Source organism: Pangasianodon hypophthalmus, chromosome 24 (assembly GCF_027358585.1).
Source record: "Pangasianodon hypophthalmus isolate fPanHyp1 chromosome 24, fPanHyp1.pri, whole genome shotgun sequence".
Taxonomy (NCBI): Eukaryota; Metazoa; Chordata; class Actinopteri; order Siluriformes; family Pangasiidae; genus Pangasianodon; species Pangasianodon hypophthalmus.
In genome coordinates this window covers 11,532,685-11,546,575 of record NC_069733.1, presented here as the reverse complement: position 1 = coordinate 11,546,575, position 13,891 = coordinate 11,532,685, and the positions used below count along the sequence as shown (strand labels likewise).

The 13,891-nt window shown below is 37.1% G+C and overlaps 1 protein-coding gene across 2 annotated transcripts in view; it reads right to left on the bottom strand.

Annotated features, from left to right (window-relative positions):
* Positions 1 to 13,891, bottom strand: part of adamts3 (ADAM metallopeptidase with thrombospondin type 1 motif, 3) — a 77,819-nt gene that overhangs the window by 27,139 nt on the left and 36,789 nt on the right. For both annotated transcript variants that reach the window (XM_053228944.1, XM_026931516.3), the window contains exons 6-13: positions 12,703 to 12,786; positions 12,291 to 12,447; positions 7,529 to 7,634; positions 5,736 to 5,879; positions 3,230 to 3,362; positions 2,703 to 2,816; positions 2,471 to 2,616; positions 1,426 to 1,601 (exon numbers count right to left, since the gene is read on the bottom strand). In XM_053228944.1, the coding sequence (XP_053084919.1) occupies positions 1,426 to 1,601; positions 2,471 to 2,616; positions 2,703 to 2,816; positions 3,230 to 3,362; positions 5,736 to 5,879; positions 7,529 to 7,634; positions 12,291 to 12,447; positions 12,703 to 12,786 (1,060 nt within the window). The remainder of the gene's footprint in view (positions 1 to 1,425; positions 1,602 to 2,470; positions 2,617 to 2,702; positions 2,817 to 3,229; positions 3,363 to 5,735; positions 5,880 to 7,528; positions 7,635 to 12,290; positions 12,448 to 12,702; positions 12,787 to 13,891) is intronic.

Below are 13,891 nucleotides of genomic sequence, written 5' to 3'. Positions count from 1 at the left end.
TTGTGCCCTCACCAGAGCGTGCGCTGCCGCACACCTTGGGTGACAGTAATTTGACTTATTACTATTCTCGCCATAGTTGACACTTGTATTTATAAATTCATAACTTCATAACCCAACCATTTGTATCCCAGGGCAGGATGGTAAGCTGTTTGTTCTGCTAGGCCATAATGGAGCTGGATGAGCGACAATGATCAATGTCCAAATTGACTGGGACCAGAGCATCTTTGACAATCATTTACAGAGCCTTGCCCAAACTGCAGCATAACTCCAAACGCAATGTGTGGAGCTTGCAGGCTATGTAAATACTCCGAACTATTCATTATTTTCCCTCTGATGCGGCGTAGTCACAGCAGGGTGTGATGTGAACAGCCGACAATGAGGCATGCTTATTTGTCACGTTTACATGGCAGGAACAGCAATAGGCAAAAGCCTTGGCTGCTCAGCACCTGGAATTAGAGCATCTTTAAAATGCTGGAACAAAGAGGATTTGGTAATGGGCATGAGGCAAATGCAAGAGCTGCTAATGGTAATGCAGCAGCTCAATGAAGTGTAGCACTCAGAGAAGCTTAGTACAGTGCCTCATGTACAGAAACAGACCCTGACGTACTCTCTATGACTGCTTCTCATTCTGTAAATTTGAATAACGCGCCCACTCAGCAGAGAGTGCTGATAGCCCACCAATAATTTACACTTAATTTGCAGACAAAGTCACATAGCCACGTGTAATTGCCCAGAGTTTATTACATTCAACAGAATAGGTAATCAACCCCACTTCCCATTTCTCCCTTTGTTTGCACTTACTTCCCATTTTTTGCACAATACTTCCTCAAATGCATATTTATGAGGGCTAGAAGTGCATTTTGCATGCTGCTGTGTGTGCAGTGCATTACCTGAGTGTTTAGGCTCCTATTCCAGTTTCTAACATAAGGATCCCACAGAAAACTACCACTGGGTTTACTGATCTCTAAATTGTGATGGTAACAGTTTTTTCCATCTCTGTAGTAGTATGAGAATTTGTATATACGTATTCTCATCAGCATACAAAAATTTATAATCTCATGTACAAATATCATTACACGTATATTTATTGTAGTGAATCCTTTTCCCTGCCACTGCATAAAGCTTTAAGGTATTTCCACCATCCACCTTTATTGTCTAATAAATAGCTTTGGAAGACTTCCTGGTTGTCAATTACAGGATAAGAGTAAAGAGGATTTTTCCTTTACCATTTTTCCACAGGGTACAGTAAATGAACATCATTACATAACATCAGTACACAATTACAGTGTAGAGTGCCTGACCCTTACTATACAGAAAGGTAGAGCCTAATAGAGTACCTACTGTAGTCCAAGATACACAATAACCCTAGACTTTCACTATAACCAGTGAACTAGGCTTTCACTGTAACTGGGCACACCCACTCACCATCTGGGTGCTCATATGGGAGCCAGTGGTGTTTGGTGTTCTGGTACTCAAAGTGGGAGTTGCGGAGCTGACACTGCTGGGCTCTAAAGTCCTCAAAGTGCTTGGGGCAGTCATCTGTGTTGCACAGCTGGAACTCATAGTTGACCCCTGGGCAGTCCTGACCACCATTAGATGGACTGTGTTACAGAGTCAAAGGAAAGAAAATTAACACCTATCATCACAGAACACTGTGCAATGTGCTTGATTACTTTGTAAAGAATTGAGTAAATAATGATCACTGTATTTTAACCAGCAGTTAAAATGGACAATTTTTGAGTTAATAGAAGGCCACAATAAAATAAAAAAGGCCCAAACGTTGTCTGTTTTCATTTTCCTTAGAAACCATACCAATATATAGTCAACTGCAGAATCACTAACATCTGTCCAAAAATGAGCAAAAATGAATATACAGAATGAACAACACAATAAGTGCAGTAAGAGTTATAATGAGGGACATAAATATGGGAATGCTGTATAGTTTTACACAAAATGTTTTCAAATATAACATTTTCTTTTTATTAAAACAACTGAAACTGGTTTCTAAATTAGTAGCTAGCCTACAGCTAATATTGGCTGATGAAAATATCAAGTTTGGAGACACTTGTAGAGGGATCTTTGAGCACTGCTCTATGCCGAATATTCTCAGGTCTGCTCACGTGAACTCTCTGAAGAGGTTTCCACTGGGTTCAAACTGAGACGGTTATTGGAAAACATTATTTCTTCAACCATTTCTGGATTGATTTAGATGTATGTGCACAATGTAAATATTTTTTGTGGGTGCCAATAATATTGACACTTATTTTTGTGAGAAAATGCTAATATTAAAAAAAGCATTTTAATAGGAACAAAATAAAAAGTATTTTTTAGTGCAAAATTTGTGTAATATTTATACAATTATTTTTGCCCATTGTCTTCAAGTGTGGGGTGCCAATAATTCTGTAGTTGACTAAAGAAAGCTAATCAGTGCACCTCTGTGAATATTATGGTTGTGTGAAACTAAACGTACGCTGGGTTGTTGCACTGACGTGTCCTGAAGCGTACGCCTGTCCCACAGGAGCGTGAGCATGAACCATACTTGGTCCACATACCCCAAGCTCCATCCTGCTTCACCTGGTTGGCATTTTTCCACATGCAGTGACCTTTGTAGCACCACTAGAGAAAGGAGGAAGATTTTTTGATTTATCCTGGAACAGAGAACAACAACAAAAAACAATATTATAAAGATTTGTTAGATTTACCTTGCCGGGTGCACATTCGGTGCCGTCCAGTGGTGGTCCCTTTTTAGTCTTGCAGAAATAAGGGTTGTCTGGATGGCTGCACCATAGCTGTTTGCAAGGATCAAATGTACGGAACTAACGGGAGAGAACAAGTGTAACATGTGATACATGCAAGAGAAAGATGAAATTATATGTCACCTATATTTCACAGCAGATTGTGACAATGGTTCTTCTTCTCAATTCTGAGCACTCTGGCACTAACAAGCTGATCAGACAATTCATCAGTCATTACCACTGACACTCTGTGAACATGATAATACAAAGGCATAGACACCTTTGTTCATTAAGCCACACTTTATACACCAGTATGTACACCAGGGGCTCCAGGGATTGCAGTTGCACCATAAGAGGCGTGAAGACACAAGGCCTGCTAATTGTCAACAGTGAGTATGTTTTAAAAGAATCATACATAAATAGAGCAAGTACCTCCACAAACTCTGTTTTAGCAAACATGCCTACAGAAGGAAGCTTCCTCCATCTACACTTACTGATGTGCATATTTTGTATCCAACTCCAAAATCAAAACGACACTGCTCATCCATGGAGTAATTGATGCCAGGAAGTTCAGGGAGCTGTGGCCAGTCATGCTTGAATGGATCATCCAGTAAGCAGTCATAGGAACTGTGAAGAATCAATTAAAAAAAATCTGTTCCAGTTTGAGACATACTATATGTACTAGACTGTATGTGTTTATGACCTTTCAATACAGAGAAAAAATGGTAATGAAAGAAAGCAGTGGCTCTTAAAGACCAGTGTAAGTGAAATACACATTCATTAGAAGTGAAATAGGGCACAGTGAAGAGGAAAATGTATTAGGTGTGCTTTTAAAGTGGTTTCACATTAAGAACTAATTGGGAATGTCAGTATTTCATCTATATTTGTAATGTGGGTTTCTGTTGTACATAGCGTTTTGGCTGTTTTTGATTCACTGCCCAGGGGGCATTGCTCTACTACCTGAATATTTCAGACAGGTGTTGGATATTTCTCATTAACAGCATGCAATTAGCCATCTGAAATGAGCTGGTGATGAGAACAAAACTCTTCTTTCACATTGTAATGAAATGATCAACAATAATTGAACCACATGCCCCTCTTAAAAAAGATTGATTTGCTTGGTGAGGAAAGAAAAGTCATTAATCACTGACATGTTAATGATGTTAATTTAATTTCATATACTTCATCTGAAGCAGAGAAAGAATTTTGAGGGTTCAATCATCATTATTTTTCACGAGGGATTAGCCTAATTGTGAAGTAATAGATACAACTATTCAAAATTAGTTATTCAAAGTAAGTCCCAGAACCACTTTGGCAAAAAAGAGTGCTTGAGAGTGTCAGTAAAAAGATGACCTCAGTTTCCATGGTTTATTAAAACTGTGTCTCACTGAAAGAAACTGCAGAATGTGTCATAATTCAGAATAAGGTGTATCAAATTAATGCATAAACTGCCAGTGACCTATAACAGCTTTGGAATCATTTTATTAAACTTCATAGGTCATGATCCTATTCCACAACTGAATCACTGAATAGTGAAAATAAACTCTCCACATCCCAAAATAGCAATGAAATACTAATTGTGAGTATAACCTGGAATGTGGAAACTTGCATTAATTGGCCCTGTTTATTCAAATTGTTACAAGTAGCCTCAAAAACATTTAGAACCCTAAAAATTCAAAATAAACAGGAATTCAAATTAGCTGATCGAGTATCAGCAGGAAAGACACACTGCTTCTGGTTATTATCTTCAACACTCCGCTAATTTGCCTAATTGAAATTGCTCCCCTGTAAAGAGAGGACTAATATCTAAAAAAAAGCTGTGACCCAAACATGGCTTAACTAATTAAGGAATAAAACACAACGGGTGGTGCCGCTAATCTACACCAGGGTGGTGTAATATGACACAAAATGGAAGTGGATTATTCTCCTATAAGAACACATCCCAAAAGATTGTTATTCAACTTATACCACAGCAATTTGCCAAAGATTGCCAGAAAATTTCACCATATCAATGATCGTGGTCTTTCTTTGCTAAGTCAGCACTAAAAATTTGTTTTTCTGTTTACTATTAGCTTTACATTATGTGGTGTGTCTGCCATACAAGGCCCTGTGTATGATCTGTTCATACAGAAACACTAACATATTAGAACAAACAGATTAATATAAACCTATCATTTATGTTACAACCAGAGCTACTGTCAGAGCCACGCTGTTGTATAATCTGTGGAATAACACAGATTAGTAGATTTTTTCTGAGAGTAGTACCATGCTGCTCTGTTTTAACAAATAGTTTTTTTGTAGCTTCAATTCAAAAGGTTCATTTATAAAAAAATTTAAAAAAAACTTTTGACATGAAAGGACTTTCAGACATCAGTCTCTTGATGCAGTCTTCAGTAAACTTTCATAAAAAAGATCAACACTAAGCAAAACTTTCCAGCTAGTGATTATTCCACAAAAAAGTTTTCTAAGTCAGAGGTACAGCTGTCTTCTTGCAGCTATAACTGTGTAGTCAGCTGTTTTTCTGGGGTTACATTCCTCATAATAAGGCTATTCTTATAAATACTAAAACAATATCGTCTGATTTTCATGACACAGTTATCTGACACAGAGGCTTTAATGAATGTATGACCTAACTCTATGTTTGGAATGATGTACTGAAAACGAGTAAGAATTTCCGACCTAATGATGGTTGTTTTTCATGAGAGGTCATAAACTGACATACAGAGCTGAAACACAACAAGCAGCAGTAGAGTCATTTAACTTAGAAGGATAACTTTACAAGGACACTGTTATGCTTAGTTGCAATGTAACTGGAACAAAACAAGAATAATCGTGGCCAAAGACCAACAGCAACTGTCATCTGTATACCATTTAAATTGGCATTAATTAAAACTGGCATATTTTATACAGTACTGATAATTGCATGTGCCACTATACAGGGCATTCATGTTTAAAGATAAGAAAGGACAGAGAAAGAGAGAGAGGCAGCTGATGACTCACTGAATGTATCTCTTCAGCTCTTGTCCACTGCACATGGACCAGTGATAGCGGTGGAAAGCAGCTTGCACCAGAGGGGCCATGACACTCCCCATGGCTGTCTCATCACCACAACGATTGCCCTGTCCATCATGCTCCATTCCCAGCCTAAAGACATGATAGCAAGAGAGAATTTACAATCTGTGGTTTTGGCTACAAGCAAGTAAAAGTTCTTGTTTGAGAACTTCTGCATAATTGCATGTGTTCATATATAATCATATACATGTAAATGCAGTGATTACAGATAATTGAAGATTTTTGTAACATTATGCAGAGCAGTCCTGCTAGTATAAGTGTAGTTCATAGAATTTGCTGTTTCGGAAATTTGTTTTTCTTCTTTTTCATTGCAAATGACTGTTGGAAAATTGTTCTGGCTCCCAAAAAAATAACTAAACACAGTGTCCAAAATAAACAGCTGTGGAAATGTTGCACTGTAGTATAAGAAGATAATAAAAGGACCTGAGTTGCAGTTTCAATTAAATGGATATAAAGTGGTATAAAATGCAAAAGAATGGATTGCCATTCATCCCTCTATGTTTTGTATCTAGAAACAACAAGTGTTTATTTTCTTCTCGTGAGAACTGCATAATCATCCATTAGCTGTGCTAATACCAGATCCAGGGAATGAATGCAGGTAGGTATATGGGGAAATGATCTGTCTTTGTCTTGTTTGCATTGATAATCAGAGAGAAAGAGAAAGAGAGAGACAGAGAAACAAAGAAACAGAGAATCAAAGCTCTGATAAGGGCACACAGTATGGAGAGATGGAGAAAATGATACAGATGACACAGTGATAATCTGCATGGGTAGTAAGGGAATTATAAGCGCTTGTGTGCACCAAGGCTTTTACGCTTTATACACTAAAGTAATCTGACAGATGATATTATTCGACTGGGATTTTAAAGCGGCTTTGCAAAGAGCCTTTAAATAAATATATAAAATGAAACTGTCAGAACACAAGAGACTACCATTGTTCTAAGGTGAATACAATTCAATGTTGCATCCTCAAATTAGACAAAATATATCACAGCTCACTACACAAATGAGGTGGTCAGTTAGGGATCAGCTATTCTGTTTATAGTTCAAAAAGGTGCAAAACGTGTGTCTGGTTTAGGTCATTAACATGTTATGGCTAAGAGTTTAGGCCAGGGGACTTCAACACTAGTCCCAGCAAAGTTTCAAATTTTCTACCTTAAATATATGTGAACCTTGAATTATCAGCCAGTGCTCAAGGCTTTTATGATGTTCGCTCTGTCATGATCTTTCAGCAGTGGGTCCAGAGTGCTATAAAATGCTATAAAGTGCACATAGCTTCATCGTGATCTATTTCTGCTAGCGGAGCAAAAATAGCCAGAACATTTGGCCATATTGTGTCTGAAATGTCAGTTATTCTAAATTAATTTCTTGTTTATAGAACGGTTGTATAAAAGCAATATCGCACTTGCAATCGTGTGGTTTTAGTGAATATTGGCATGGCCAACATTCACCCGCGGGGCGAGTGCCGTAGCTAATCAAGGCCATGCTGACATTCATTATAGCCACACTCCTGCTCATGTGTTACTGCTTAAATAGATATCATGACTCATCTCTCTACTCGGAATGTAAACAACAAAAAATACTTTAGCATCAAAAGGAACCCTTCTCTGAATTCATAATACTAAGATGAACTAAGATAAGCAATTTTGAAACATAAACAGTCTTCTGAGACTTTGAGAATGTTCATGCACTCTGAGCACTCCAGAGTTTTAAAAACCTACACGTGTCCTGTCTCGTGGGCCACTACGAAGGCAGAGGAGAAGCCGTCCTCATGGTTGAGGGTGCAGCTGCGAACTGGATGGCACATCCCAGTGACAGGAGCATAGCCTAGGATGAGAGGGAACAAAAATGAAGGAGAGTTAGGCTTATAAATAAACCATATATAAATAAAGCATATTTTTGGGTTCACTTGCTATGTGATGTGACTTCTTATTTTTCCATCTTATAAATAGGTTCTGATTGGAGAGGGTTCTTATGTCAAACTGATACTTCAATACATAACTGAATTAAAATCTAGGGAATAGATGAAGTGTACTTCACGAGTGAAAGAGAACAGAGAACCTGTTTACTTGGATAATGGCAGATTATTAACATTTATGCAAAACCATTAATTAATTCAATATAGTTCAAAACATAAAAATCGATGCATAAATACTCATTCCTGTTGCTGTTTTTTTTAAGAGACATGGTTACAGCGTCAAATCTCAAACTTGCGAATTAAGAATTACATCATTAGCACATTTTGTCAGTAGCTGAGCTTTTGACTCTAGTGGAATGACAGACACTAGCTATTTTTTAATATTTCAATTCAATTACAGTCCACAAGATATTTTTTTTTAGAACGTGGATTCTAAATGCATTTGGTGGGCCGGATTAGAACCTTTATCAGGTCGGTCCTGGCCTGCGGGCTATATGTTTGACACCTCTAAAAAAATATAAATATATAAAAATAAGCTCTATCAAGATCCACAGATTTATCAGGATTAACAGATCAATCAACATTGCAGCTTTATGAGAGCAGCTGCATATTCAGAGTGTTTGAAAATTCAACAAGGGCTAATACATTTCATAAATTAGATTAATTCAATAATTAAATTAATCTGAAAACAGTAAAATAATTAAATGAGCCTAATTCAAAAGTTGCTACTAAAGTTAAAGAGCATCATTTGACTGAAAATACAGAACAAAATGCAATAAAACATTTGACGTTTCTGGAAACTACATGATTCAGTGTAGTCTATACAAACACGAATTAACTTGGCACAACTGCGCAACTTCCATGAGCATACACCAATCATCCCGGTGTGAGAACTTGCGAGAGATCTGTAAGGTGAGTTGACTAGGTTGAGTCATTAATAAAACAAAGTTTGACTATATTGTAACTGTAAATATGATTACAGGAGTCCCCAGAAATGAAGTACACATTGCTGTTACATGAGTAGCTATGCTTACTATGAGTAGCTTAGACATCTAAGTTACGCTGACAATAACATAATCACTTAAGTCACAATAACTTAATTGTCTTAATGCCAGGTGGAATCTGAATATGTGTCCTACACTGTTGTGGTCCACTAGCTAGTACAGCTGAAAAGCTGAACCTGAATGCAAGTAAATGAGCATGTGCTAGCTCACTCTCTGGAGGAGTAAAAAAAAAACCTGCTGTTCTTTACCGAGACCCTGGAGTCCTGGTCTTACACAATATTCAAATATCTGACCCATTATTTGACAGAATATTCAAAAAACAATCAACAGCTGCAGCTGTAAATTCAACAATTAATTTATCACATGAAAATGTATTCTGAAACCAGTGTTTCTTTCATTCCTAAACCAGTGTATTTTCCAATAATAAACAGACAATAGAAAATGATTTGAAAGAATGAAAAAAAAGCAGAACAGAACACTACCATTTTTTTTAAATTGGCTCATCACTCCTGCAATTCAGAGCTAAATATCAGACGGTTAGCTCTTTGTTGACTCACTGATGAGTATATTCTGAGTCATGTCACACTATGAGAATTTCATCATTGTAAGCTTACCAGCCTAATATCATGAAACAATATACCAAAAATGATTTGTCACAGGGTGATGGCTCTGTAATACAGCAATCAGTGCAGGAAGCAAGTCTAAGTGTAGAGGAGCACATTGTCACTTATCGAAGTCAGATCCTTTTAACTTTTGTGGGACCTTCAGAGTAATTTAAATTTACACTACTGCTCCATGGTTTCATTAAAGCACTTGCAAGAAATGTTTCATGTAACTGGAGCATGACCATAAAAATCAGAAAAGATATTTTGATAAAGGGATAAATTATAAAGTAAACAAATGTGAATGAATAACAATAAAAAGTGTGACAAAATTCACTTGAGAGAAAAGAGGGATGTAAAAAATGCATTTGTTACTGTTCATGCAATGAATGTCAGAGAGAGTGCTGAATGAATAACAGTGAAAAATGTGACAAATTTCACATTAGGAGAAAACAGAGATGTAAAAAAAAACATTTGTTACTGTTATTGCAATGAATGTCAGAGAGAGTGCTGAATGAATGACAATGAAAAATGTGACAAAATTCACTTAAGGGAAAAGAGGGATGAAAAAAATACATTTGTTACTGTTGTCTGTTTACTGTTACTATTACTGTTGTCTGGTTTTTAAAAATGAAAGATGGAGAATTATTATGCTGAATATTTTAATCGTTCAATGAAAAAAATGATAAAAGTATAAACATGGGTGATAAAGCAACCTCGACTTGTATCACTACATATTTTTCCTCGATAACGTTGAGAAGCTGAGAGTATTCAAATCCGATGAACTTTTATTTCTATTTTCTCGTCTAACTTCTAAAATAGCACGTAGCGTTGGCACAAAGCCAGCACAACAGCCAATTAGGCTGCATGCTCAATTGCACACACCCACTTGAGGGAATCACGTCTAAACAGCAGTAGCAAGCTACAGAAAGATGGTCTACATCATTCCAGAGAAAGGCCACAGCACTATTGGATCAGATATCTATAGTATGATAAGGAGCAAATATAACATAACAGTTTCACATAAAATAGTGGAGAAGCTCAAAATCAGGGTTACGGGATAGAGACTAACAGGCGTGTGCTATGTGAGACTGCACATCAACACCATCATTCTTTTTTAAAAAAAATGGTCTTTCATCACAAGTTCACTTTTTGGCCATATTGCCCAGCTCTATCATCAGCTTTTGACCAAAAGATAATCTTGTTCACTGTTGGATTTCTCTCATCTTTTCTAATTCTCTTTAGCCCTTTCTCAAACTGCAATTGGATTCCTCTTGGACATACAGTGTGTAATCACCAAGAATGATGGTTTAATTTAGTGACAAATTCTTAACTACTAGAAGGGAATTGAATGGTCAGATGTATATGAACACGTGACCATAACAAAAATATGTGCTTGTTGAACATCCCATTCCAAAACCATGGGCATAGATATGGAGTTGGTCCCCTGTTTGCTGCTATAACAGCCTCCACTCTTCATGGAAGGTTTTCACTTGATTTTGGAAAATGGGGATCTATGAAACATTAGTGAGGTCAGGCACTGATGCCTGGCGAGAAGGCCTTGCGTGCAGTCGGTGTTCCAGTTCATCCCAGAGGTGTTCAGTTGAGTTGAGGTCATGACTCTGTGCAGGCAACCCGAGTTCTTCCACTCCAACCTTGGCAAACCATGTCTTAATGGGTCCTGCTTTGCATACAGGAGCACTGTCATGCTGGAGTGAAGAGAAATCTTACTGCTACAGCATACAAAAATATTTTAGCAATTCTATACAATTGGATGCTTCCAACAAGATCAAGTGTAGCCAGGCGTTCATAGCGTCATTTAGTGTATTATTAGAGTTGCACTTTACCGTCACCCTGGTTTTCATTGTTTTTGCTACTTTGTTCTTTCATACCAAATAGCTTTCTGATGCTCATTCCAATCCTGCTTGAAAATGCAATGTGGCTAGATCAAAACTCTAAACTGTTTACTTGCACAGAAGAAAAAGAGAAACAGCTTATAAGTGAATAAAGGAGCTCATAAATCAGTATGAGCTGAATTTCTCATGTTTATAGTTTTATAGCTTGGCTTTCAAACAGTTGAATGAAAAAAAATGGGCAAAAGCTAAAGACTAAAATGCTAACATCATGGGGGACTCTGATGCTGACTGCTATAACAAGCAGATGTGTAACATGATTAGACAATAAGTCACCCAGAACAAGTAAAATTGATGGTTAGAAATCACCAAATGCAATACATCAACGTCTGCCAAGGAGAGATCCTAATCTAAAAGTAGATGCTAATCCTGTATATAGCATACAGCCTCACTGTTGTTAAGAACTTGTGAAATTGTTGTTTTATCTCTGAAAGAAGACCAAAGATGTCAGGTCTGCTAAAAAAAAAAAAAAAACATATTGCCACATGCTCTGGTGTTTTTTTTTATTTATTTATTTGGGTCTTGATAAAGCAATGCTAGGATAATGCTAGCTAGGTATTTATCTATGTATGAGGTATATTTTATCTTATTATAAGATTTTTATTATTCCCTAATGCTGTTCAAAAAAACATTAGGTACTTTTATTATCTATATCTAAACAACAAAGGAAGACAATAGCGTATCTCAACTTTAATGTATGGGTAACATTAAGCAGCTATTTTTTTTCTAGATGTGCACCAACCAACAGTATTATAATAACACGGCAATAGTCTGGTGTGACTTCTACTTCATAATTCTCCATCCACCTTTTTTTTTTTCACCAACTACAAAACAGACCACCGAAACAATGCTATTTTTGTGCCTCCCTTTCCCCTTTAGTCAACTGTCTTTTCCATCAGCTGAATTTCATTTGTATTTGGTCTGACTGCTGCTTTAGCTGAAAAAGCAGAAACGTGTAGATTTATGTGGAGGTAAAAGTGTGAATCAGTGTGGTGTGAAATAAGGAGATGATGACGTGAAGTAGATCTGTGAAGGAGATTTCCTACCCTGCATGCCAGTAGGGCCAAAGCCCTGCCGTGTCAGGAAGATGGCATGGTCATGGTGCTCAGAGTGCTCTGGATCCTCTTTCTGCTGTACGAAGGCCCAGCGGCACACGTTCTCCAAGCTCCGCGACGGGTTCCCGCGCTCAATAAGGCTAATGGACTGAGGGGAAATAATAGAAGGCAAAACACATTAGAATTGTTTGTGACTTTATTTAGCATTGTTCAACAACACAAAGCGGCAGCAAACTCTCAGTCCGAATGAAGCATCACTTACTGTTTAATACAGAAAAACTAAGGCAGATTTTTTTTTTTTTATTTTTAAATTTTATGCAATTTCTTAATTTGAGATTCATCTGTCAATGTTTTGTGTAAGCATGCAAAATTTATAGAGTTGGCTCAGTTTGGTGTGTCTTACCTTTGCATAGCCAAGCATGATCATCCTCACCAGAACTACATTGATGTGCACACCTAGTGAGTCGTCATGGTATATCTCATTCACCTGCAACAACATGATACAGAAAAACTAATTTACCTAAAAGCCAACATTTCTTCTTCTACCTGAACAGAATAAAACAATGAAAACTTTGAAGCTTGCCTCCAAATACTAACAAAAGTGTCAACTTAATGCATTGTATTCAGCATCCCATTTCTTTTCTGGAGTGGGTCAGGAACTGAGAATAAAATTATGTAGTAATTGCATGAAAAATACTGGTGTCACGTCAACCTGTGAAGAAGGCTTTTTACAAGATCCCCACGCACCTGTTCAAACAGCAATATTTATACTCATAACAGTGGTGTATGAAGCCCACTGGGCATTTCAAACTTTCCTTGTGAAAACACAGGCTTAGTAAATCACCATCTGATGATTTATATGCAGTGTCCTAGACCATCGCTTCTTATTGACAGTCTTTTGAACCCCAAGCTCAAAACATTTTAATATTATACGTGCTTTAACCTTTAACCAGCTCATGCTGAGCTTGATAATCAAATGTGCAGTTGAATCATGTGTCCTCGGGATTGATACAGAGAAATCTTTTTGGTCTAGACATTTAATTTGCAACTAAGTGTTTGCGGGATAGTAACCATTACTTCAATTTGTAACACAATAAATAAACCGCCAACTATATTTGGTGGAAAGACAACACATTGTGCTAGCTTTTTTTTCAAGAGCACTTAGGTCTGCTGACCGTTTACTCTTGGTTGTACCTCGAACAAGGCTAAAAAGCAGGGGTGACCGGGCTTTTGCTGTCGCAGCCCCAAAACTTTGGAATAACTTGCCTCTATATGTTAGGCAGGCCCAAACACTTGCTGTTTTTAAATCCAGTCTTAAAACTTATTTTTATACTCTAGCATTTAACTCAGTATGAGAGCTGTTTTATGTATCTGGTCAGTGTTAATGTCTGTTCTTTTTTTTAATGTGTAAAATTTGTGTTATCTTGATTATGCTTGTACAGCACTTTGGTAAACAATTGTTGTTTTAAAAAAGTGCTCTATAAATAAATTTTGATTGATTTGATTGATAGCTTTTAAGAGGGAATATTTTTGTAGGGCAATGGCATCAATCTATTTGACTTCTATAGCTACACTCTGTGTTCCTACAATAC